This window comes from Malaclemys terrapin, chromosome 4 (genome assembly GCF_027887155.1).
Source record: "Malaclemys terrapin pileata isolate rMalTer1 chromosome 4, rMalTer1.hap1, whole genome shotgun sequence".
Classification (NCBI taxonomy): Eukaryota; Metazoa; Chordata; order Testudines; family Emydidae; genus Malaclemys; species Malaclemys terrapin.
Window position 1 is genome coordinate 94155833 of NC_071508.1, and position 27306 is coordinate 94183138.

The 27306-nt window shown below is 42.3% G+C and overlaps 1 protein-coding gene across 2 annotated transcripts in view; it reads right to left on the reverse strand.

The window, feature by feature from the left end:
• Positions 1–408: 408 nt before the first annotated feature.
• DISP2 (dispatched RND transporter family member 2) overlaps positions 409–27306 on the reverse strand; it is a 40725-nt gene continuing 13827 nt past the window's right edge. The window contains exons 2-8 of one of the 2 annotated variants that reach the window (XM_054024773.1): positions 23031–23483; positions 19509–19538; positions 13546–13669; positions 12319–12434; positions 11355–11473; positions 9869–9966; positions 409–6380 (exon numbers count right to left, since the gene is read on the reverse strand). In XM_054024773.1, the coding sequence (XP_053880748.1) occupies positions 2955–6380; positions 9869–9966; positions 11355–11473; positions 12319–12434; positions 13546–13669; positions 19509–19538; positions 23031–23314 (4197 nt within the window). In that variant the 5' untranslated portion in view covers positions 23315–23483 and the 3' untranslated portion in view covers positions 409–2954. Of the gene's footprint in view, positions 6381–9868; positions 9967–11354; positions 11474–12318; positions 12435–13545; positions 13670–19508; positions 19539–23030; positions 23484–27306 lie in introns of those variants that run through there. The other variant, XM_054024772.1, reaches the window with a different exon arrangement.

Below are 27306 nucleotides of genomic sequence, written 5' to 3' on the forward strand. Positions count from 1 at the left end.
ATGAATTCACAAATAAGAGAATATTTCAATTATTATGCACTACAGCTGACATGGCATAATACAATATGTATATGCACTACTATATATATGGTATATATACAAATATATTGTGAACTACTACTGCTGACATGTTAGGAAATAACATGCAAATAATATAAAAATGAAAATAAAATTTGAAACAAAATTTAGATTTTTTTCCAAAATGAAAATTTTCATATTGAGTATTTTTATGGGAAATTTCCTAAAAAAAGATACAATTTTTTTTGGAGGGGGGGAGAAGCTTTGTCAAAAACAGCTTTTCCCAGCAAAAAACTTCTGATGAAATTTTCTGATCAGCTTTAGTCACAGGGGCTGATGTGGGGGAAACAGTGCTGCAAGTGTTTACAATATGTGACAACAGTAGCCATCTGTTTTTTAACGATTTATTTTAAAATTATTTCAACAGATACAGTGATACACACAGTCCCCAAATAGTGGGAAATAATGGTATACTAGTCATGGGTATGAATATACAGGCATGAATTTGACCAATTAAGACGGAAGCACATTTTATGGACTCTAAAATCCTAAAAAATATGGTTTGTAATGGAAACTGTTAACACACCCAAAATTGCATTGTGGCTGTTGGTTGCCCCTAAAAAAGTGTGCTTAGAGGTCACAGACATATAACTATATTTTTGAAAACTCCCTACTTAAAAATGAGAACTTGATCAGATTTTTCAGACAAATTTCATATTTTTTCTCTCTCTCTCTTTTAACAAGTAAGCCAATCTTTTTTCCCCCAAACATCCTTTAGCTTATTTGCCTTTTAAGAGACCTACAAGCCCTTTGGAACTCAGAGTTTGTCCTCAATATTTGAAGAAGGGTTGATAGATAGTTTTAGCTTTTGCTGCAGTTTTTTATTTTTCTGAATATATAATCCAAGGTATTTCCATACTTCTAAATATTTATCTTGTTTGTGTCTTCCTTCTTTTACCAAATCTGATAGATAAGCTTTTCTATTCAAGGATATCACATACTCTGGCATACCATTAGAATGAGTTACATTTTTAAAATTAAGCAAGTATGTACCGGTAAGTCTTTGCAGGATCAGTGCCTGAGATAAAACACAGAGATATTGATTTTCTCACCACTGAGCCAAGACCAGCCTTGCTGCTACTAGTTTTATCAGGCTTTTGTTACAATTATAAGAGAGATCTCTCACAGGGAGGTCTCATAGAACTGTTGCTGGTCATTTGAAATATTACATTTAGTTATTAACTTTATTGCTCTGTAACTTTGCACTAGTAGATACTGCTAAAGGATAAGTTTTTACATAATCAGCTCTTCCCTGAGGCCCCAATTGTGCAAGCTGATCTGTGCAGGTGTAAATCTTCTAGTTTAGATCAGCTTGCAGAACTAGGCCTTAGTTTTATATTTCAATCAGATGATTCTCCTCCTCCTCCCCTCCTTCCCCCGCACACACTTGTCCCACTTACACAATGATATGGGCAAAAAACAAACAAACAAACAAAAAAGAGATATTTATAAAATCTGTTATTGACTTTCTGGAATGCTTATATCATATTTGCTGACATTTTCAGATGTGGGCTACAAATCATTGCAAACAATGAATATGAGGTCCCAATTTACAGAAGAACGAAGTCACCGTGTATTCTCAAGTCACTTTTTGTATTTATTACTGTAGAGCTGAAATGCAAGTTGTAGGTGCCATCCATATGGGATATAGGATATAAGATAAAATCAAATTGGAAAATTGAACCATATTAAATACAAACCAGAAGGTCCAGTGTTCCAACTTGAATTTCTTGCTTTTTTGAATTTCTTAGCTCTTGCTAACCTGCACCAGCCAACCTTGGTGAGTTTCCCAGATAGCTAATATGAATGAATAGATAGCTACAGTGTACATATTGATGGATGGAAGCTCAGAGGTGCAAATTTTCTCATGCTAATGCCATAAGAAAACACATTAGGCATGTACAACATAAAGAAAACAAATCACAATACTCATAGCAAAGGCACAAGGTATCACGGTGTTCAGGAAATTTTGTCATAAATATTTATTTTTATGCTGATTTTTAGAGAGAAAGCTTTTTCTTATTGTAACAGATAAAGATAACGTTTTGTTTTTTTGTTTTTTTCTGGTAAAGAAAAAAGTAAAATTCAAGATACAGCAGATATGCCAACTTTAAAAATATTTTTACATTTTTGCCTGGGATAGAAACTAGCTATGAACATGAAACACAAGCTGCCCAAGTCACAGAGGACAAGGAGATGGCTTTCTGTCAAGGAAAACCCCACATTGAAGCAGTGTCAGAAGGAGTTCTCTCCAGCAAAACCAGCTGAAATCCTGATCTGAAAGATATTTGGGGCTGGATTATATAGTCTTCTCGTTGAAGAGTAACAGACCATACCAGTTGAAAAACACTCATTGGACAGATTTAAATAAATATCTGAATACAATTCCTTTGGGGAAATTTGTAAACCTGGACTGCTAATAAAAACAGAGATCTGCTTCAACAGGAAACAGTTCTTTCTCCAGCCATTAGTCAGATTCTAATGATTAACAATTATAGATATTTTTGTACATGGGATTTATTTCTTTAAATATTTGGAGAGAGTCACCTCTTTAATCATTATCCTCTTCTTCCTTGTACTTGGCAGGAAATCAAATCTAATCACTGTAGGGAATGTCAAACAGTACAATTATGAATATGGCACGGGCTGCTGGACAGTCAAAGATTTTTTTACTGCATTAAAATTCATCTGTAATCCTCATTTTTTTAATATCAGATTTGCTGACTCAGTGAAAATGTAAGCCTCTCTGCATCTGAAATATCTGGAAATATTCCTAGCTCAAAAAGGGAAGGGAGGAAAGATTTTATATTTACAGTGTAAATAGGAGGTTTATTTCCTGTTTTCTTCTGTAATTGAGTTTTGCTTTCTTGGAGATTTCAGCTGCTGTAACCAGAATTTTGTGCACTGGATCGTTTGATCCAAACATCAGGCATATCTGGTTGGCTGTTTGGTAAAACAACTGGACCTTCACTCCCTAATCCCAGTCGGTTTTTCCAAGAAGAGCTGTTTTGCTGGGTTGCTGGTAGAGATACGTCAAAGACAGTCTCTCTCAGGTTCAACCTCAGGGTGTCTCTCTTCCCATTCAGGTGACCTCTCTCTGCTGCACAGCAGGAATCAGACACATCTAAGACATTGGGACAAGAACTGGATGACTCAGCAAGTTTTATGCTCTGCTCAAAATCACTGAGAGAGATCTCACTGGAGACATTGAGCACATTGAAAGAACTGCTATGAGAACAAAGGCCTCTGTGAAATTTGTAAATTTCAGCTTCAGGGAGATTACTATTTTCTGAGGTATAATCTGACTGTTGTTGAGCAGTGTCTCTAGAACACTGAGATTTATTCAACTGTCCTTCATCTTTCATGCTGGCTGAATAAAGATAGTCCAGCATGTATCCATCCCAGGCTTTTGGACCATATTTTTGACATCTACAATCTCTGCAAAGTCTCTCTCTATGAATTTCTGCTTCTGCTCCTGTGCTACTATGTTTGTAAGGAGAAGATGTTTGCAAGGCGGGACACTGACAAAGATCTACATGGTGATCCATTAGTGTCTCCTGCAGATTCTGTCTGTCTGTTTCAAGAGAAGGATGGATTCCTATTCTGGGACATCTGCTGTCTTGGAGCTGTATGTCTTCAGATAGGACAGAAGGACGATTAGACAATTTGCTTGTGGAAGTGCTGTTGTCAAAACTGTCACTAAGTTTTCTGGCCAAGGGCTGGAGCTCATACTGTTCATTTGCAGTGTTAGACTCTTGCACCTTCCGTAATCTGTTCTGCTTCTCTTCTCCCCCACAGTTAAAACTTCCATTTGGCCTGGAGTCATCAGAATAGTCCTTCAGGACATAGGTGCAAGGCCAAAGGATCTGACCACAGTTCTTCTCTGGGCCAAAGAAGCAGCATAGAGACTGAAAAAAGAAGCTGGCAAATCCGCAGCTGATACATTTGATCATCATTATGAATATCCCCAGCTTCCGGTATGCCAGCACTGTGGCAGGCAGCATGATGATACCTGCAGAAAACAGAGCAGATGCCACCATAGCAGTGGCACAGCTCATCTGCTTCAGAGAGAAGGCCACTCGGCTCAGGCGATCAGAATGTGGGCACAAGTGGTAGGAAATACAGTAGTTCACTGTAAAGTCAGTGGAGAGGCCTACTGCTGCTGAAATGAAGAGAGACTCCACTGCATTGAGCTGCCATTCCAACAGCACCAAAAGTCCAACAGTTACCAGGACAGTGCCTGTGATAGCTGTAACAGAGAATATGCTAAGAATGACATTCCAGGTGGTGAGCAGCAGCACCACAAAAGAGATGGTTATGGATAGCCCTATGACCACCATTGTCTCTGTGCTAAGACTGTGCTGGAGATTATATAGCTCTAGTTTACTGGTGTACCATCCATTCTGAAGCCCCATGGGGGCAGTCTTCATTTCCTCTGTTATCCAGTGGCCAATTTCATTGTAGAATTGTTTGGCTTTGCTGTAGTTGAAGCTGTAGTGATAAATAGTTTGAAACTGTAGCACCAAGGCAACTAGGTTTCCCTCTGCATCAAATCTAAGACCCAAGTCATAGGTTTCAGCCCCATCTCTGCCTTGTTCTATGATCATCATTTTGATGCAGTGCAGGAAGACTTCACTTCCATAGGGGAAGGGGAAGTGGTTACAGCAGAGATTGAAGCTGTGATCTTGCTGGGAGCACTGGCGACTGTCCATCCACGTGTGAAACTCTTCCATGAAACAAACTGTAGATTTCTGCTCCAAATCAGAATAGTAGAAAGTTTGATTTTTCACTTTTTGGCAGAATTCCAAGAGCCAGTTTTGAGCATCAGGATTTTGGATCGTAAATGTGGTATCTTTCACCAGCGTGCCATTGCTCTTAGGATTGAAATGATCCCCATTGTCCACAGGCAGTATGCCCCAGACTATAGTGATGGGCATGCGTTGTCCTTCTCCATGCTCCAGCCTCTCAAACATGAACTGGTGACAGTATTCTGCATCATATCTTTCAAAGGGATGGCTTAACCTAAACATCTGGACAGATGGCATCTCTAAACTGGGGAGTTTTAGTTTAGGATTAAAACAGGAAATGTAGGCACCCCCTATTGCCAAGGCTGTAAACCAGCAGATCCAAATGTAACGAAATTTTATAACACCACATGGAAGAATCTTTTCAAATAACAGCTTGGAGGTTTCACACAAGGTATTCTGGAGACCCCTGAGTATATGATGGAGAGAGAAAATAACTCTTTTATGCCCACTATAGTTCCAGTAGTCTTCCGGTTTGTAAATGCAGTTTGTTGCTATGTAGCGTTCATACAACACAACAGAAGATGGAAGCCAAGTTACCATGAATACTAAATTCACCAATACACAGGTGCCCATGTAGATGGCAAAACAGCAGATGGCAATTATATTGCTCATATAGCTGGCATAGAAAGCAGCACCTGTTGTAAAGGAAGACGCCAGCATGAGATACCCAAAGTGGTGCATGGTTTGGCTCATCCACTGCAGGAGGCCTGCAGAAGGATTCTGGCTCTTGCTGAGGCTCCAGAGATCAAAAAACACAAAGGTGTGATTGGCGCAAATGCTACTGAGAATGACAACTGCTGTCAGGTTTACAAAAGGGAAATAGGTGAATCTGAAGGCCACCTTATACAAGAAGAAGGAGATCATCAAAGAACTGACAACAATCATAAGAACCATAGAAGTAATAAAGATTGAGCGTAAATAAAAAGTCATACTTAGAAAAATGGCTAATATTGCCAGGACTGGATACATTGTATCCAGTAAAAGATAGTGCTGGAATAGTTTCTGTTTAAGACCCAGGTCCATTCCAGTGATTAATGTATAATTATCAAACAGGTCCCATGACTCAAGGTTGTCCAGGTAGATTTCCATCATAGATGCTCCTTTCTTCGTAGGCAAAAACAGCAGGCTGTATTTGAGTGATGGCACTTGATATTCCATTGTCTGAAGACTGAGAAAGTCTCTGTCAACCAAGAAGTGAAGAAGCTGGTAAATACCATTGAACCGGGTACATTTTTCTGGTACTTTGGCACACTGAGAGTGTTTCTCTCTTCCAGTCCGGGGACCTAAGCAAGAAGGAATAAGGATGCCTTTGTGGTAGTCTGGGGCACAGGAACGGAGGAGTGCCAGGGTGTGGGAGACATCTGCTTGAGTTATCTCCAAACAAGAAGATCTGTTGTGAAGGACAGCAATATAGTTACCCAGAGACCAGCTTGGGCAGCATTCATTGCCTTCAGTACGTTGGCAGAGATTCCCAAAATGAGCATGTGAGCGGATCTGAAAAACAGCCAATAGGAGAACATCAGATTAGATTCTCCCTATAAAACTTTTTACCCCACTGCCTTTATACAGCAGAGTGTTTAAATTCTCACAAGAATTATTCTGTCCTCCCCATGTTTATAAACCCTGACTCCCCAACCTTCTGTTGACAAAATACAATATATTGTAGCCATTGAAACAAGATGTTTGGGCAGCATTTTTTCCAGAACTAAATTAATAGCCCCAGTTATGTATTTTTTGCATTGATTTAGGAATTGGGACCCTTCCTCAATCCATTGTCCTACTACTCATGACAGCAGCTTTCCTCAATTTACGTTCATTCTCTGGATTAGGACCACTAAAATGAGAATTTTTACACCCTTTATCCTTTTTCTCTTAAGCTTCTTTTTTCTGCACTGCAGTGACATTCTGTGAAGCACATAAGCAGGAGGCATAATGCTGTAAGGATGAGGCCTTTTCCTGTCGCCATATTGTAAGGCCTAAGACCTTTGTCTGCAGCCATATTAGGCGAGCAGTAGCCATTAGCTAAGAAGCAGGAAATCACATCCTCACATTCCATCTAAATTACATTAAAACAATGTAATATTGGGCTGTTAAGGCGGCGATCCTGTGCTAATAGCACCGAACGTCACCAGATAAAGAAACAGATCTTAATATGGTTAAAGAAAACTTAGTTTGATAGCATCCTGTCTGGCAAGAAATCACTTATCAATAGTTGTGGTTGTGAAATCCTCATTTCTTTATTGTCTTGTCTTTATGGTCCCCATTTCTCTATTGTTTATCTGTATGATCTCTGTCTGGTTCTTTGATTGTTCGTTACATAATTAATTTTGCGAGGTGTAAATCAGTTAAGGTGGTGGGGTATGATTGGGTAGAGAATTATGTTACAGTATGTTAGGATTGGTTAGTAAAATTTTAGTAAAATGATTGGTTAAGGTATAGCTAAGAAAGACTGAAGTTTCACTATATAAACTGGTGTCCAAAAGGAAGTTCTTAGAAACCAACTCCAGGACACAGCCCCAAGATCAGAGCTGCCAGACCTCAACACTCTGTTAATGACACCGTGCAGAAACTGGAGTCCCCCAGATGACCTGATCCTGACTGGCCATCAAGAAAAGTTCATCTGCCTTATTGGGACTGGGAGTGGTGAGCATTGTATGTTTAGCATATGCATTTTGTTGTTGTTGGGTAATTGTTAATAAATAGAGGTTAAGTAGGATATTACTGTGTAAGGCTCTTTCATTGATAAAAGACCCCGCAAACCCGCAGGGTTAAGGTTACGCCCTGAGCCAAAGGAAGGGTAAGAATGGGTGCCTAAATTAATAGGGTTACATCTGAGCCTTAGGAACAGGGTAAGCGTGGGTGCCCTAGAATGTAAGGTTACACCTGAGCCCTAGGAATGGGGTAAGGGTGGGTGCCCCTAGAGTGTGTGAGTAACAGAGAATTTTGTGCGGGTAGCAGGTGCTACAGACTCTCTTCCACCATGATCTAATCCAGGGGTGGGCAAACTTTTTGGCCCAAGGGCCGCATCAGGTTTTGTAAATTGTATGGAGGGCCGGTTAGGGGAGGGGGTCTTGGCCCAGTCCCCACCTCCTATCTGCCCTCCTGCCGGGACTCCTGCCCCATCCAATCCCCTCTGTTCTCTGACAGGCCCCCCGGGACCCCTGCCCCATCCACACACCCCTGCTCCCTGACTGCCCCCGGACTCCCGCCACCCCATCCAACCCCTCCTCTCATTCCTGCCGGCCCCCCGGGATCCCTGCCCCATCCAACCACCCCTTCTCCCTGTCCCCTGACTGCCCCCTGCCGTCCCATCCAACCCCCTCCTTCCTGACTGCCCCCCCGACCGCCCCACCCCCATCCAGACCCCCGCCCCCTGACCACCACCCCGAACACCCCTGCTCTCTATCCAACCCCCCCACTCCCTGCCCCCTTACCACACTGCTTGGAGCACCGGTGGCTAGTGGCGCTACAGCTGCGCCACCCAGCTGGAGCTGGGCCACGCCGCCGCCACCACCATGCAGCACAGAGACCGGGTCAGGCTGGGCTCTGCAGCTGCGCTACCCAGGGGCAGCTCTATGTATTTGCCGCCCCAAGCATGGCAGTCAAGCAGCTTTCGGCAGCGCGCCTGTGGGAGGTCTGGCTGGTAACGCGGATTCGGCAGCATGCCTGCGGGAGGTCCACCAGTGCCGCGCCTTTGGCGTACCCGCCGCTGAATTGCCGCCAAAGCTGCGGGACTGGCGGACCTCCTGCAGGCATGCCACTGAAGGCTCCCTGACTGCTGCCCTCAGAGCAACCGGCAGGCCGCCCCCCGCGGCTTGCCGCCCCAGGTACGCGCTTGGTGTGCTGGTGCCTGGAGCCACCCATGGCACTGCCCCAGGAGCTCACAGCCCCGCCGCCCAGATCATTGCGCTGGCGGCGCAGCGAGCAAGCTGAGGCTGCGGGGGAGAGGGAACAACAGGGGAGGGTCCGGGGGGCAAGCCTCCAGGGCCAGGAGCTCGGGGGCCAGGCAGGACGGTCCCGCAGGCTGGATGTGGGCCGCGGGCTGTAGTTTGCCCACCTCTGATCTAATCAATGCTTAACACTGTTTCCCTGTTAATTGCATAGGGCAAATACTATTCCCTTCCTTCTCAGGGGCCCTTTTGCCTGGCACTTGCACAGAAGATACATTCAGACATCTTTTTCTTTGGAAGGCTTTCATAGCCCTTCCAATTTTAACTCTTCAGGCACACTAACTATTGGTATTTCTTAGCATCACTGATAAACTAGCCCTAATTAATACTCCTGTCTTCCACTCACTGTCCTGTCCTCTGCTATGTCTTTCTACTACTGTAGCAAGGAGCATTCAGGACACCATGGAGCCATTCTTACCGGTATTGGATGTAAAATATTATTGGCAATTTAGAAGGTTAAGTCTAGTCACATCCAGTGCAGTCCTCTCTGGATAGAAGGCCATATTGCTGATCTATCTCCATCTACTTACTTGGCACCTCTAATTTAGAGAGGATGTTGTGCCGTTAGAGGTGCCAACTTCCGATGAATATGATCACTTACGTTTAATAAAGATCCCATGGTGCTTTTCACAAAACTATCATAATCTAATCCAATCTAATCTTTCTGTTTATATGGCCCTCCTCACTGTGGAGTGTTAGGCTCAGTATATGGGCCAAATTCCTCTTTTAGTAATTACATTAACCACCCTAAATTCTATAGTTTCAGTTCGATATACTATCATCAGGTTCTTGCCCAAGCTGTTGTGTGTGTACTATAACACAGCTAGGCTCTTCAGCCCAGAGGCAGCTGCATTTCAGTGGTAGGTAAAGTTATTCTTTTATTTATAAGCCTGTAAAATCCACTGGGATTCTCCAGGATGAAAGATACTATATCTCTCATATAATTTTTTTCTTGCTAGCTTTTAGTTAATGATTAAACCAGTAAATTGAAATGAGATTGCATGTGTATACATTCCCCATGATATTACTAACCTTGTCCTGTTCAATTTGACACATGGACTGAATCGCTTGCAAGTTCCACAAGCTCCCAGCAGTTGTGGACATAAACACCAGTTGAGAATAACTCTTTCCTAAAAAACAGAAATGTAGTTAGGTAACCGAGGAGGAATCAGCCACACTGTTTGAAATAATTAGTCTATTTAAAAAACATAGTGCTGTGTGTAAGTCTACCACTGATGATTCTATCAGTTAAAATGGAGCAACAGAGCTTATGGATCTTGATAAATGATAGGGCTATAAAGGGTGCAAATTGCCTCATGTGACCTCTGCCCCATCACGCTTTCCATATGTGTCAGGGTCAGGAAAGGAGGGACATGGGGTTCTCTCATTATAATTTTCACTTGTGAATTTAATTTTTCTACAGCGAAACTATTGTGGATCTGATTCAGGCCATTTCTGTTACCTCCTGACAAAAGTCTGTACAGTTGGTCGTGGAGAGAGAGGGAGGGGCTGAGGCCTTGAGAAACTGGTGGTTTCTCCAGTGGTTGAACCATTTACTTAAAAGGATGACTTAAAGCAGGGGATTGGGAATCAGAATATCTAGGTGCTATTCCCATAAATCCACTCACTTGTATTATTTCTGGCAAGTCACTTAACCTCTCTGTGCTCAATTTCCCCACCCATCTGTAAAATGGAATACTAATGCCCCCACCAACAGAACAGACTCAGATTTATTTCTTCTTTTGGTCAAAATTTTTCAAAAGAAAAATCAACACTTGTCATTTCATTTGAATTTTTTCGTTTTTCAATTTCATTTCTGCTGAAAACATTTGAAACAAAAATTTCAAAACAAAATTAAGATTTTTCTTTTGAATATTTGGGATAGTCCCCCCTTTTCCCTCACTATTTTCCTCCATTTCTTTAATTTAAAAAGGGTGTATGGAAGGGTGTGGAAGTGAGAGAAAAAAACCCCACTTTCTCTTATTTACCTTTTTCCACTGGAAAAATGTAAAAAAAATAATTGTGGCAAAGTGTTATTTTCATTTTTTTACTTTTTACATACTGTTCCAGTTGGGAAAAAAGAAGGAGAGAAGAGTAAGAAACTGAGAGATAAAATGTGTACTTTCTCATTATTTCAAAATAAACATTTTTGAATTTTTCAATTTTGGAAGAAAATTAAATTAAAAAAAAACACACCCTTCAACAATTATTTGGGGGGAGGCGAAGGGAAGAATTCATTTTTCATGAAATCCAATAAAACACATACAAAATTTCAGTCAGCTCTGCTTGCCGATAACTGGGGAGGCTTAATAAATTAATGTTTGCAAAATGCTGCAAGATCACTAGATGAAATACACAGAGGGCAAAAAATTGTATTATGTCTGACTGCTTTATTGGACATTTTATGAACATTTCCACATGTACCGGATGTTACATCTTTTTGTGCTATTGCAGTTTCCCACTGTCCCCTCTTTCTTGGTGGTTACATTTTGAAGGTGTATGTTAAGACTTCACTCACCTGGGGGTCCACAAAAGAAACTGTCCTTTCCATAGTCTTGTTCTACCATCCGTCGTGTTCTTGCTTCTTGTTCGCCATGGATAAACCTCTGCCCTCTGTTAATACCAACGTCACCATAGCTATCAAGAGGTCACAGTTATTCTTCTATGGAACAGCTGGATTCAACATCTTTCTACAAGTCATGTGGTTGACTAGCCATGGGTTGTCACACCATGAAAATGTGCTTTGATGAGACATAATGCAATTGGAATGGCCACTGACCTAAAATGAGGACATGGTTTGGGTCCAGAGGTTCAGTATTGGACTGTTGTGCAGGTTTGACTGCTTCAACTTGCAGTCATGAGTGATTAAGTTAGATCCCACATCACTCCTTTTGGAGTCACTGAATTATCTCTGCAGCTGCTTAAAGCTGTTGAGTAAAATTTTCAAAAATGCCTTAGTGACTTAAGTGACTATACTGCAATGAAAGACCCATTGCATGGCCGTGGATGTCCTGGGTCAGCTGACTCAGGCTCGCAGGTCTTGGGCTGTAGGGCTATACAATGGTAGTGTAGACATTCAGGCTCGGGCTAGAACCCAGGCTCTGAGACCCCGTGAGAGGGAAGGGTCCCAAAGTCCAGGCTCCAGCCTCAAACCGAATGTCTACATTGCAAATTTTTAGACCCACAGCCAAAGCGCTACACGGCTGAGTCAGCTGACCTGGGCACTTGAGTCTCGTTGCTGCAGCTTTTTTATTGCAGTGTAGACATATCCCTAGAAGCCTAATCCTATTTTGAAAAGACTTTAGCCTAAGTCTCATTGACAGCCAATGGATTTAGGCTCCTAAGTACATAATCAATTTTTGAAAATGTTACTTATTGATTTTACAACCCAATTGCAACCAAGCTAAGATGTCACATCATCAGTAAAGCAGTCTCATCAAGGCATTGCAAGCACTGAAACCCAAAGAACTAAATTCAGATACCTGTTCTTTTCAGTGTAGGGAGAAAGCGAAAGGGTCTTCTGATGGCCTGTATGGGTTTGTACATTCTTCCAGACAATGAGTTTTCTGCCAATGTCAGTATCTCGAGGCTCAAATCCCTAAAGCCAAGCAAAAGGGTTTAATTAACTTGTCAGACTTGTGCTTTGGCTTAACCTTCCTTAGCCCACCTCCGCCACACCTTGTGTCAGACACAGCACGTGTCTGTGATTATTAGAATCTAATCACATTTTTTGAGGCACACACAAATTGAATTTCTCTTAGAAAGGGGAGCATAGTCCATATGTGAACCTACAGAAATATAATTTTTCTTTCCCTTTTGGCCAGTAGTGAGATAGTTCATCCTGAACAGGCCAAGCAGGATTTGTCTCTTCCTCTCTAGATAAGGGGCATCACCAAAATCAACAGCTGCAGAAGTAGGATTTATTTTCTTCCCTCTCGACACAGTCTATAGTCCACACTGGAACCTTGATCAGAATGATTTTCTTCTCTATCTCTCTCCTGGAAAGGTGTCCTTCATCTCATCCTAGAGCCTGTCTGAGTAGGATGGTATTTTTCCATGTTTTTCAAGGACGTTTTTTCTTAGGTAGAGGAAAAGGGTAAACACCCAGGCCGGAGAGGAACTATTTAGGAAATACTAAAGGGGCACTATTAGGAGCAATATGTTGAAAATGAGCAAAGGAACATTAAGACTGAATAACAAGAAAAATGTTTTAATGAACAGTGAAATAGTCTCCGAAAGAAAGTAATGGAAGTACTTCACTAAAATCCTTTAAAACTATGGCAGGCCAATGCACAGGCAAATACAGTGCAGAGAATGCTCCTGTAGTGAATGGGAGGGATGGACTAGTTTACCTAACAGGTTTCTTTTCATTTTCAATTTCTGTGATTCTCATATCAAAAGAAGAGCAGGGAATGCAGATTCCCTTGTAACCTAATGCACTTTCTGATATTTCCGAGAATGAGGGGGTAGCAGATTGTCACCTGGTGGTAGATATTATAAACTGTTGTGCATTCTGGGGGAATGTGAGAGTGATAGTGTCTTTAATGTCCTCATGTATTTATAGGCCTGCTCTCTTCTCCATCCATTTCCAAAGGAGTAGGGAATGTGATAATTTTACACTGCAGGAAGAAAACATAATTGATTGTTCCACTGATTTTCCTTGCATTCATGGATGACATGCCTGCCCCATATCATCTGCAGGGACTTACCATCAACGGTTCTGAAAAATCTGGCAGATTTCCAACTAGCAGGCCAGCTAAAGTACAAACCAGAACTGTCACCGAACAGAGCACAAGGACAGCTACCGGCCACTCAGCAATCACTTGAGAATAACTGGAATGAACAGGAGAAAACAAATGCTGCTGTTAACCTGATTTCTAATATTAACATGAAACATGCTGCGGTACCAGCACAATGTTAGAAGAAGAACATTTAATAGAATGAGGGCTTCCTGGTTTGGGCATTTATTTGTTGAAAAGCTCAGGGGGTAAGAGTTCTACTGAACACTTTCTGTCTGCAATTGGATGCTTGCATGAAGTTCTCATTAAATTGGGCAATTACATTCTGCATCCCTACACCTCCCTGTCTTTTCAATTGGAAATAGTAAAAACCAGGCACTTGCCTCCCTGGGCAAAATGTAGCTTTTAATATTTAACTGCAAAAATCCCTTTGGGAAGGTTGTTTTTTCCCCCTTATTCTTTTGTTCTCCTCCTCCCCCACATTGCACAATCCAAACTATCTACTGACAGACAGTCTAGTCACTGTCTAACTGACAAGGAGCAGCATGAAGTTTGGGATCTCAACAGAAAACACAGGTAATTAGGTAATTAGCTTGTGAATCTGCTGCCACAAGATATTGCGGCTAAGAGCTTACTAGGATTCAAAAGAAAATTATAAATGTATGTGGATAATAAGATCATTCAGTTACATTAGATATACTTATTTTTATAAGGGATATAAACCCTCATGCTTCAAAACATACAGCAACCTCTCAGGCCAGGTCTACATGAGAAACTTTTGCTGATACAGTAATGTTAGTTAAGGGTGTGTGTGTTTGTGTGAGAGAACTAGCATAAACTGACAAAGAATAAGTTATGCTAGCAAAAGCACTCTTTTGCCAGTATAAACTATATCTACACTAGGAGGTTTTGCTGGTATAGCTATATTGGCAAGCACAGTTGCCAACTTTCACGCGGTAAATAAGCACCCCGACTTTCACAATATGCCAAAAATCAAGCTAATCCCATTTCAAAACAAGCCAATCCCTAAGAACCCCAACACTCTATGTGACTAGATCCCCCCAGCATGCAGTCTGGGACTGTGGTGTGCCTGCTGTGCACCCCTGACTCTCTCCCTCCTTTGCCCCTACTTGCCTCCCTTAGCCCCTGCTTGCCGGGAGCCGATCATAAAAAAGAAGCAACAAGCTACAAGTCAAAAACTAGCCTACAAGCAATTCACAAGCCAATTAAGCCAAAACCAAGCCCAATTTCTGCATTTCTTCCATGGGTTTGGCATGTCTATTGGCAAGTCTTTTCTAATGTAGACCTAGCCTAATTGCCTGGGGTTTCTTGTACCTTTCTCAGAAGCATTTGGCACTAGCTACAGTTGGAGACAGGGTATTGGACTACAAGGGCTACTGGTCTGACCTGGTATATTTCTAAATATTTCTGCCTTTGTAAGGTCTTAGGACTATTTGTTAGCAAACATCTCCTGGTGTATTTTAGATTGATGGATGAATTTACTGCTTACAAGCCTAAGGAGCTGTGCCACTGCACTTCAATACTGAACTGTAATACTCTAGCTAGCCCAGTCCCATGCTTCTCTTGAGCCAAAGACTGTTAATTGTGTCAAATAATGTAGCTTTTTCATAACTAGGGACAAGAATGAGCCCATGAAATGCGTTTTCACTTGTGACTGAATCTGAAATTGAATCTATGACCTGATTTTTTAAAATTTAGACATAGTTATTAAGCTTGCATGTGCAAATCAGGTATTTGTGCAAGCAAAAGATCAGAAATGGCCACTTGCACATTCAAGTACAGTGGTCTACAATTTTTGAGAAGTCGTCTGCTTCAGAGATAAAATGTGCTATTTATATATTTTGATGTGCTGAATTCAAATATGACAATTAAAGCAACTGATTGGCTACTGTTTCTAAGATATTTAAGTTTTTACATTTTCTGTCTATGTATATTGTGTAGATAGTAGAGTTTTAATCATAAATTGTAAACCTAGGTCTTTTCATGTGTTTATGGTTGCTTTACCTGATAATATTTCACCTGTCCTGTTTATGTAACACTTTAAAAATCAGCAAAAGGGTTATATAAATAAAATGTATTATGAAACAAAAGGCAAAAAACTATTATGTACGTAGTTTAGTCCTATTCAGTGTCTACTCGGCGCTTCTTGGCTTGTCTCTTGTATTCATTAAATGGAGCATCTCTTGTCACTGTCCAGCAATAGTCTGCAAGCACTGATGGGCTCCATTTGCCCTGATAGCGTTTCTCCATTGTTACAATGTCCTGGTGAAATCGCTCGCCGTGCTCGTCGCTCACTGCTCTGCAGTTTGGTGGAAAAAAATCTAGATGAGAGTGCAAAAAATGTATCTTTAGTGACATGTTGCAACCAAGGCTTTTGTATGCCTTGAGGAGGTTTTCCACCAACAACCTGTAGTTGTCTGCCTTGTTGTTTCCGAGAAAATGTATTGCCACTAACTGGAAGGCTTTCCATGCCGTCTTTTCCTTGCCACGCAGTGCCTGGTCAAATGCATCATCTCGAAGAAGTTCACGAATCTGAGGACCAACAAAGACACCTTCCTTTATCTTAGCTTCACTTAACCTTAGAAATTTTCCAAGGAGGTACTTGAAAGCTGCTTGTGTTTTGTCAATGGCGTTGACAAAGTTCTTCATCAGACCCAGCTTGATGTGTAAGGGTGGTAACAAAATATTCCTTGATTCAAAAAGTGGTGGATGCTGAACACTTTTCCTCCCAGGCTCCAATGACTGTCGGAGTGGCCAATCTTTCTTGATGTAGTGGGAATCTCTCGCACGACTATCCCATTCACAGAGAAAACAGCAGTACTTTGTGTATCCAGTCTGCAGACCAAGCAAGAGAGCAACAACCTTCAAATTGCCACAAAGCTGCCACTGATGTTGGTCATAGTTTATGCACCTCAAAAGTTGTTTCATGTTGTCATAGGTTTCCTTCATATGGACTGCATGACCAACTGGAATTGATGGCAAAACATTGCCATTATGCAGTAAAACAGCTTTAAGACTCGTCTTCTATGAATCAATGAACAGTCTCCACTCATCTGGATCGTGAACGATGTTGAGGGCTGCCATCACACCATGGATGTTGTTGCAGGCTACAAGATCACCTTCCATGAAGAAGAATGGGACAAGATCCTTTTGACAGTCACGGAACATGGAAACCCTAACATCACCTGCCAGGAGATTCCACTGCTGTAGTCTGGAGCCCAACAGATCTGCCTTACTCTTGGGTAGTTCCAAATCCCTGACAAGGTCATTCAGTTCACCTTGTATTATGAGGTGTGGTTCAGAGGAGGAGGATGGGAGAAAATGTGGGTCCTGTGACATTGATGGTTCAGGACCAGAAGTTTCATCCTCTTCCTCTTCCTCGTCTGACTCAAGTGAGAATGATTCTGGTGCATCAGGAACCGGCAGTCCTTCTCTGTGGAGTACTGGGTGTATAGCTGATGGAATGTTTGGATAATGCACAGTCCACTTTTTTTTCTTTGACACACCTTTCCCAATTGGAGGCACCATGCAGAAGTAACAACTGCTGGTATGATCTGTTGGCTCTCTTCAAATCATTGGCACTGCAAAAGGCATAGATTTCCTTTTCCTGTTCAACCAGTGGCGAAGATTTGTTGCACAAGTGTTGCAGCATATGTGTGGGGCCCACTCTTGTCCTGATCTCCAATTTTGCAGCCAAAATAAAGGTGATAGGCTTTCTTAACCATAGTGGTTATACTGCGCTTTTGTGATGCAAAAGTCACTTCACCACAAACATAGCAGAAGTTATCTGCACTGTTCACACAAGTACGAGGCATATCTGCTCACTTTGGCTAAACAGAAATGTGTCCCTTTGCAAAATCAAACACTGACAAATAAGAGAGCAAGACACTGTATGATTTCTACAGCTGATATAGGGCAATTTATTCAGCAGAGTGATGAAAGCTTCGTTATGATTGCATCATCCATGACTTCTAGGACTAACATGATGCAATTCATATCATGTATGACGCAATACCAGCTTCAGATTGCATCATTCATTGTTTTGCCTAAAAAGCAAGTGCTGTCCAAACCCAGTCATAGATTTATTCATAGATCCAGTCAAAGATGTATTTTAGTCATTTCTGGTTTAAATTGAGATCCCTTCCCTTTATAACTCACTTATCCTCCGCCATTCCCAAGTCAAGGGTCGTATATACTGACCCAATAGCATATCTTGAAAACTAGAGCCAATCAACAATTTTAAGCATCATTTTCGTTCTCAGTGACCCAGAATTAGTAAAGTTTGACTACATTTATTTCAGAAGCATTTTGGCTGTAGAGCAGTGTTATCTATTTATGTGTGGGGCTGTGGTAATTTGATGCCTAACTTTTTAAACATCAGGCCCTCAACCTCCAGAGGTGAAAGATTCTTACACAAATCCACTAGAGAACCTAGCTGATAAACACAGTTTGTAAACCAAAAACTGGAAGCACTAAGAGGTAGAGAACCACCTGTTAAAATAGTTTGTATCTTGCTGATGTCAGCTTAAATGGATGTTGTTAATTAGTTTTAGGCCTCAAAATTGCATTTTTAAATGGAGTGTTGTGAAAGGAATTACAAAAATGTTTTCATCATTTTTTTATTTATGCATTTCAACAAAACCAGTTTTTAAAATTGTTACATTCCACTGCTGTGCTGGAAACCCAAATGTAACAGCCTTGTAGCAGCCAGAAAGGGTCCCTCCTGCATTTATTTTCATTTTCTAAGCTAAGTGTTCTCCAAGCATGATATTAAGAAGAAGAATAGAAGGTGAAAAATACTATAAATTAGCTATACTTTTAATTATTCTTTTGATCATTAAGTTATTAATTCTAAAAATTAAGTTTTCCTTGAATTGTAATATTTTGTTATTATGGTTAAACAAAAAAAGGATTTTTAAAAATAATTATGCGTATTGACAATGTCCCTTTAAGTATTCTCATTCTTTTGGATTTAAATATGAGAAACATAGGGCAGGAGATAAGGGCAACAAGTAATTATTTTATTTATCTTTTCTCATATAACATTTCTTTCCTGAAGTGTGTCTAGATTGTCCATAATCTCCTTTCCATCATACACATGAGTCCATGTTGCTGCAGCATAGAGTTGCACTTTATACTCCCTGACCTCTTTTAAACATTTTAGTCATCTAAATTTAATTGTAGAGCTTCTGGTGCATTAATACACGAAGAACTAGGAAGCACTATACATAACCTTGACAAACACATCTCCATCACCAGATGCTATGGGAAAATGCAAAGCTCTGAGACTATTACCACTGTTACCCTCACATCGAGCAATCTTGTATCTGAAGATCTTTCAGTTTGCTTTAATTCTGAGATGCAGGATCCAGGAGAATCCATTACAGCCATTTAATAACTATACTTGTGTTGTGCTTTTCATCCATGGATCTCAAAGCATTTCACCGAGGTAGGTAAACATTATTATCCCTATTTTCCAAAAACGGAAACTGAGGCACAAAGAGGTGTAATGACTTGATTAAGGTGGCATGGAAAGTCAGTGACTGAGTGGGGAATAGAATCCAGGTTTCCTGACTCTCAGGCCAGTGGACGCAGCTGCTCCTCTAGGCTTGGTTTAGACCAGTCAAGAAAAACAAATAAAGCTGTTGGCTGGACCAGAGAAAGCGCACACTCGGAGGAAAGCTATCTAGACAATGAAGCTCTTCATGAATGCAGGTTAAATTTATTACACAAACAGAAACAGATTTTTTTCAGACAGATGGGAAGCCTTTAATGAGGAACTCTGCGCTTGCCTCTGAAGCTGAGCCTGTCTGGAATGTCACCAGGAATAATACACTGTGTATCCTAATAGCAGGGTAGGAGAGCAATGATAATAGGATAGCAGGACAGGAAGCATTTGACATTAAACATACCTTTTTGGCATCCTGAAAGCTTTGTCATGTCTGCAGACAGAAAGAGATTTGTTGGTTTATTATTTTAACTTGAAGCAGCGTGCTGTGCTGTTAATGAGCAAGTTAACCCTTTCAGGAACTATAAAACAAGAAAGCTGTACAGTGCAGTTCCAGCTGATGAAAGCTATCTGGCACTGCTCTAGGTACATCATGAGGTAGGCAGTCTAGTGAAAAGTACAGTCTCATCTCCCACTGGTATTTTAAAGAAACACAACGGGAAGAGATGTAGGTTTGAATCCCACTCCTGATCTTTTGCCTTATGGGAAAATCCTATAGAATTTAATTGGAACATAAACAATTGAGTTCTATGGAAATTACTCTGTAATTCTCTATATACTAAAATCTATAGATTTTATATATTTTCAACAGATTTTTTAGCCGTACCATACCAAGGGTATAATTCTCCATTAAATTCTATAGGATGGCTCAAAATAGAGTATAATTTTCTATTAAACGCAATAGAGCTTTTCCACGAGGGTAAACATTATTTGTGCGTTGGGTTCTGTTTTCTGCAGTCAATGCTAATGATGGGTTGAGGGATATGGAACTGCTCATGACAATTTGCCACAAAACAAATGTCCTCATAGATGAACATTTGTTATTCCTAGCTGCACTGTTCTAAGGAGTTCAGCAAACAAGCCTTCTCTGAGGGATTCCAACGTCACTTCTGTTAACAAACCTTTGAGTTTGAGCTTTCCACTTGCACAATTAACAAAAACTCCATTTCTGTATATCTTTCAGATCTGACGAACCTTTTTTCTTCTCTCATCCCCTTTAACTTTCAGTTGTATGGTGGCAGCTTTTTGAGAGTGAGATGGATGGGAGAATTGCAAAACAGAACAGTTCTGGTATTTGTAAAGCAAATGACGAGGGCCCAAACATTGTACTGTACTCTCCAAGGTACTCAGTGGCACATGTTCATTTGTTCTAAATCACTTTCAGTTTTTCATGCAGCATTAGCTCTCTCTAGATTTTGGGGTGTTGTTTACATTCTTTTTTAAACTGAGATTACCGTCAGAAGATACATTGTGGAACTCTACAGTAATTTTCTTTCAATAAATCTATAGCACATTTGCTCAGATTACAAATCATAACTGTATTATGGTGATGATGACGATTATGACTTTTCTAACTACCAGCACTGCAAACTCTGTAAGTGCTTTGCAAAACCAGCTGAGTCTGTAGCTTCAATCACCTATTATAAAGAATTTAACTGATAATTTTGTTGAAAGTATATGAGCTAAAATAGGATCCTAGTTACTCTCTGATAGCTGTGCAAACAGAGGAAAACAAAGGGTTTTTTCTGTTGCTACATATAGCTCAAGAAAATAAAGGGGTAGAATATGCTTAACCTTGTACCAGAGTGCAGGGATAGATTTAACACTATCTAATCTACCTCTCTTAGGATCTTCTAAGCAGGGCCGGCTCAAGGCACCAGCACTCCAAGCATGTGCTTGGGGCGGCACTTAACAAGGAGCGGCACTCCGGCTCCTTTTTTTTTTTTTAACTTGGGGCGCAAAAAGCCAGGAGCTGGCCCTGAGCAGAGGTGAGCTGTGGCGGTGGGGTCCGCGGGGAGTGCCACAGGAAGTAACCCTGGGGGGGGGGGAACAGAGAAACCGCTCCCTCCCCCCCCAGCTCACCTCCACTCCACTGCCACCTGCTCTCCCAAGCCCGCCGCCGCTCCGCTCCACTTCTCCCGCCTTCCTCCCAGGCTTGCCACACGAATCAGCTGTTTTGCAGCAAGCCTGGGTGGGAGGGGGGAGAAGTGGAGCAGTGGCGGCGTGCTCAGGGGAGCAGGTGGAGCGGAGGTGAACTGCGGTGGTGGGGGGCGCGGGGAGGGCCACAAGAAGTAACCCGGGGGGGGCAAAGGAACCGCTCCCTCCCCCCCGCAACTCACCTCTGCTCCACTGCCTCCTGCTCCCCGGGCCTGCCGCCGCTCCGTTTCTCCCCCCTCCCTCCCAGGCTTGCCTGGGACGAGAGGGAGGGGTAGGAGGGGAAATGCGGTGCACCCAGGGGAGGAGGCGGGGCCGGGGATTTGGGGAAGGGGTTGGAATGGGGCGGGAAACGGGAGGAGTTGGGGCAGGGCCAGGGGAGTGTAGGACATTTTTTTTTGCTTGGGGCGGCAAAAAACTTGGAGCTGGCCCTGCTTCTAAGGTGCTGTCACTGTAATATTAAAGGGGTTGGGCACTTTAGTGCCAATAGTGGTCCTAAAAATCCATTTGGAGCAGAGAGAGGCAGTGCTTGGTGCAAGATGATGGAGAATATACACTGCACCCTGTTAAGGGGTGTAGCAGATGCCACTCCTCTGTGTATTCTTACAGCACTTCCAGAGACATGCCTGCCTCAGGAGCAATGTCACTGGCACTAGTGCTAGTGTGCAGCTTTCCCTCAGCCTCCACTTACAGCCAACCCAGGCAATGGCTTTAAGTCCCAGTTTTAGTTCTCAGAGAGGGCAACTATGTTGAGTGAGAAGATCATTTTTACAGTCATTTTTCTGACCATCACCATACTTTAAGAAAGAACACCCCGGTTCACATGGAATGTTCCTTCCACCAGAAAGGAAAGGCTAGCAGCTATTTGGGATTCTCCAACATTTTGATAGCCTCACAGGATGAAATGCACTCTTCGTCTCACTGAAATACTTAAGAACCAAAGGATGTTGGGGTACTTCTTGCAATATACCAGAAGAAAATATGAGAACTGCAAAATATGGGCCTGATCATGGCTAGATTAGATATCTTGACACCAGTTTGAAGAGCACAGGCTTTATCTAATGAGTCCTGTTAGGATGAAAGTGTGGGGAGCACAGGGGGAAGGAACTAGGAACTGCTTGTATGCCCTACACAAGTAGCACTGCTCACTCCATGTGCCTATTGCCCCAAAACAGAAGAGGAGTTGGCAGAGTCTTGGTCCCCATCTCCATCCTCACCACCTCTCTAGCACAGCACTTTCCCTTCCCAGCACATCCCAAAGCACTAAGAGAAATTGAGAGCAGAGCTGTGTGAATAATGGATATTTTGTTTCACTGGCAATCTTGAAAAATTAGGAAACCTATTGTTTCAGGTTGATGCGAAAATGATATGTTTTTGAAATTTTCAGCAAATCAAAAGTAAGAAAAAAGTTGTTTTGGGTCTAACTGAATGTTTCATTTGACCGGAAATGAAATGTTTGGTTAGATTTCAATCAATTTTTAACATTTTTAATTCTTTAAAAATAGAATTAAAGGAAATTTAAACATAAAAAGTCAGTTTGAATAAAAAAAATTGAAATGCTTTGTTTAGAAAATGTCAAACAAAACATTTTTTATTTTTCAGAATTTTTAGGGTTTTTTCCCTCAATTGAAACAATTCAGTGAGATTGACATAAATTTGTGAATATTTTGGTGTCACCAAATTTTATTTTTTTGCCATAAAGTTTGAGTAGAAAAATTTTGCCCAGCTGTAATTGTGAGTAACCCTGTAACCTGTACAGACTTTGGCTTACCTGACTGTTACAATGTGGCGCTGCACTGGTCGTGACTGCTGCTGGTCATGTGACCACTGTTTCCATTGACTTTCAGAGGTCTCGTGGTGGGCAGCTGGTAAAGAATCCCCACTGGAATGGTGGGAGCACAAAGTGGCCCTCTCTCCATGCCCTGGCAGTGGGGGCAAGGCATAGCTGTCTCTAGGTTCTTGCTGGTTGCAATGGTAATATAGGTGATGTTGATGTGAGTCCTGGGAGCTGGATGGCACCTGACCATTGGACTGAACAGACATTGGTTCAAGCATGTGGTTGGAGGAAGGCAGACGACCTCTCACCAAGCTGGGAGATGCAGTGATAGGGCACCGATGGACTGGACAGACTCTTTCCCAGGGAGCTCCACCACGGCTTGGTTCAGTCTTCCTGATCTCTGGCACATTAAGACAGGTTTGGCAAGGTTCTGGGTTTACTTTCTCTCTGTGAGAAAACATGGAACAATTGTATCATGTACTAGAGTGGTTGAAAGGCCCTGTATGGGATCACATCTCTCAGTCTAAAGGTTTTGATAGATTAATAGATTTTAAAGTCAGAGGGGACCATTATGATCATCAAGGCCAAATCCTACATAACATAGTCCATAGAACTGCACCCAGTAAGGCCTGCATCAAGCCCATATTTTGTGGTTGAGCTAGTGGGTCTACATTTTTTTTAAGAAAGACATCTGAGATGGATTTAAAGACTTCAGGTGATGGAGACTCCACCACATCCGTAGGTAATTTGTGTAGTGTATGGCAACTGGGTAGTAGTACTTTTAATAGTTTGTGAACCTGGTAGGGATGCTTACTGTGTTTTGTGTTTTAGAAACCTGGTAGAGTAGCATTGTGAATATGTAACTAAGTTTTCCATGTTGTGTCATGGTTATTTGGACTCCACAGTTCCTTTATGGTTTTTTCAAGCTCTTATTGTTGTGTAAAGGGCAAAAGACACAACAATTAATGACAAGGATAGGATCATAATCCAGGAATACAGTGAAACAGAGAGTAACCAAGAGGCTTAATGGAACTGAAACTAAAGGAAACTAACCTACCGCCACTGAGCGTATGAGTGAACTATTCATTTAGAAAGGGAAAAAGGGGTTAAAATGTCTGGAAGTTTGGGGAAAACAAAACTTGTTTGATAGCTCAGTAAAGAACTGACCCACCTACATCAAGAGACTGGAGCCACATATAATCGCTACTGGCATAATTGATGAGAGATGGGCTAGTATTTGCAATAGCACTTGTACCTGCTACTTGGCAGGAAGCCATGGACCAGGAATTAGAGGGTATTCCTGGCACTCGGTGTTATTTGGACGATATACATTTTATGGGAGCTAGTGATAAAGAGCACATGGAAAACCTCCAGAAGGCATGTGTGAGGCTGTCATAGTTTGGGCTTAGAGCAAACAAGGAAAATGTGAATTTTTCAAAGACTCAGTTATGTATTGTAGCCATACCATTGACAAAGATGGATCGCATAAATTACAAAAGACAGCTGAAGCTATCCCTAAAGCATCCCAACCAAAAAATGTGTCACAATTACTTTCTTTTGGGAGGATGGTCAGTTATTGCTGAAATAAAATTATTCTACTTAACTGCCAGGGGGCAAATTTGTCATGTACACATGGGAGAAAGAAGAAGGGAAACATGCAGCGTCAGCTATAGGTAGTCTTAACTCAGGAAGTTCCTTCGAGAAGAAATGTAGCCAAACTCCAAACCTGCAGACAGTGGAACTTTCTGTGCCTGTGTCCTGTACATAACTAACTGCTTGGTTTGCAAAATAACACGGGGGGGGGGGGAGGGGACAAGTAGATGAACAATAAGGGGTCACAAGAGGGGCAGATATATGTAACTTGCTAATTATGTATGGTAATGATAGCAAATTTTGGCCAATCATAGAGCGATAGATTATCATAGTAAACTGTATATAATACTTTGGTGTAAGTGTTTTCGGGGTTCTTGCTGACTTATAAGCTCGAACCCAATTGCAATTGAAATAAACGGGATCGCCCCTCCCGGGGCTCCTTGCTTGACTAGCTGTGTCCATCTCTCCTTATTCCTCAGCTGGAACGGACAGACATTTCTACCACATTGCTATAGATTCTTGCGTAACACAGCAACCATATTACATCTCCCAAATGAATTGTTACACAATGGACAGAAATGGTGTTGGTCCATACAGTGCACCAAAGCTTTTGATGAGGGCAAGAAGCTTACAGCATCTGAAAAAATCCTTGCACACTATAGTGGATCTTTGCCTCTAAAGTTTGCCTGTTTTCATACTGAAAGGCCCATTGACTTTGTTTCTAGATCTGTTACCTCAGCAGAATGTAACTCAAATTGATAGAGAAGCTCTGAGGTTAGTGTGAGGAAAACGTTTATCAATAACACTATAGGAAACCATTTACTCTAGTTATGGATAATCAACTTCTAGTCTAAATTTTTAACCCAAAGAGTATTAGTAATGGCTGCTGCAGCACAATTACAGAGGTGGGCAATATTCTTGGGCACTCACTGTTATAATACTGAGTTCAAAAGTACCAACAAACATGCAAATGCAGTTTGTCAAGCATATGCAGACTGCTATGAAGCTTAGGTCACATGTACTCCAGAAATTACATGACCGGCTATTTGGGAATTGTAAAAACAAAAGTTCTTGACCGATGTTTTGTGTGGTACCCAGGGAATGATACACAAATATAGGAAATGGCAAAACAATGTCCAGCTTGCTAAGAAACCACAACACATGCCTAAACATGCTCCTTTGCATCCTTGAGAGTGGCCAAACCCTGTGGCAGTAAATCTACATAGACTATGCTAATCCGTTTATGGGACATATGTTTTTGATTGCACTAGGTGACCACTCTAAATGGCCTGAAGTATGCTACATGAATTCAACTAAATCACTGCAGATGGTAGAAGTGTTAAGAATCTTGTTTCCAAAGTCAGGAGTGCCTAAAGAGATTGTCAGTGACAAAAGAACTCAATTCACAACTGCAGAGTTTCAGTTGTTTGTCAGAAAAAATGGTATCAAACATGTCACATCAGCTCCTTACCATCCTGCCACAAATGGATTAGTGGGAAGACCTATCCAGACATTCAAGCAAGTGATTTGTGCTATGACTCCAGATAAAGGTAGTTTGCAACATAAGAGTACGGATTTTCTATTGGCCTATAGGAATGCAAAATATGCCACTACAAATCAGATGCCAGTAGGGTGACCATACGTTCCAATTTTATCGGGACTGTCCTGATATCTGCTTGTTTGTCCCACGTCCCGACCGATGTTCGGTCGGGACACTGGACAAAAAGCAATTTTGCCCTCCGCTCCGGCGCACAGGTGGAGCATGGAGGGGCTCTCGCCCCCCCCCCCCGCCCCTAGCCCTGCCCCTTCTCCCCCATTGGATCCATCCCCAAATCCCCACCCTGGCCCCGCCCCCTCACTGCCCCATTGGATCCCTCCCCAAATCTCTGCCCTGGCCTCGCCTCTTCCCCAAGCACGCTGCATTCCTCCTCCCTCCCACACTCGCGCTGATCAGCTGTATGGCAGCGCAAGCCTGGAGGGAGGGGGTGGCCCCCAGCACTCACCCTGCAAACTGCTCCAGTCCAGCTTCTCCAGGAAGGTGAGCACGGCCCGGCAGAGATCCCACAGCAGCTCCCTCCGCCCGAGCCCCCAGTAGAAGGCAAGGCAGGCCTGGGCCACCTGCGCCACGCCCATGGCTAACAGAGCGGCCCGGCCCGGGTCGGGAGGGCAGCTGGGAAGCGAGCCAGGCTGCCCCGGGGATCTAGCACAGCATGTGGGCTTGGCAACTCCGGGCCGGGCTGCGCTCAGCTGTTGCGGCCACCATAGCGTCGGGTGGAGACGGGGCTGTAGGCGGGGCACTCCAGCGGCTTTTTTTTTGCTCTGCCGCTGGCTTTTATTTTTTTTCTCCTCTGTCGCGTTTCCCCTCCTCCCCCCCCCCGTCCCAATATTTCATCTTTGTCATCTGGTCACCCTAGATGCCAGCGATATTGTTTATGGGATGTAATTTAAGATCTCGCCTGAACTTGTTGAAGCCTTGTTAAAGTAATGCCTGTGGCAGTCAACATAGTTGTCCCAAACACAGTGAAGGGCAGTTGGAGTGCATGCAGATGAATGAGAGAATACAATCCTGTGAGACAGAATACATGAAAAACATTTACTTAATCTTTCCTCGTGTCTACTTATTATACAGCAGCCTTGGCTGAAACACACTTACTGTATACCCCAATGACTCTTGCCA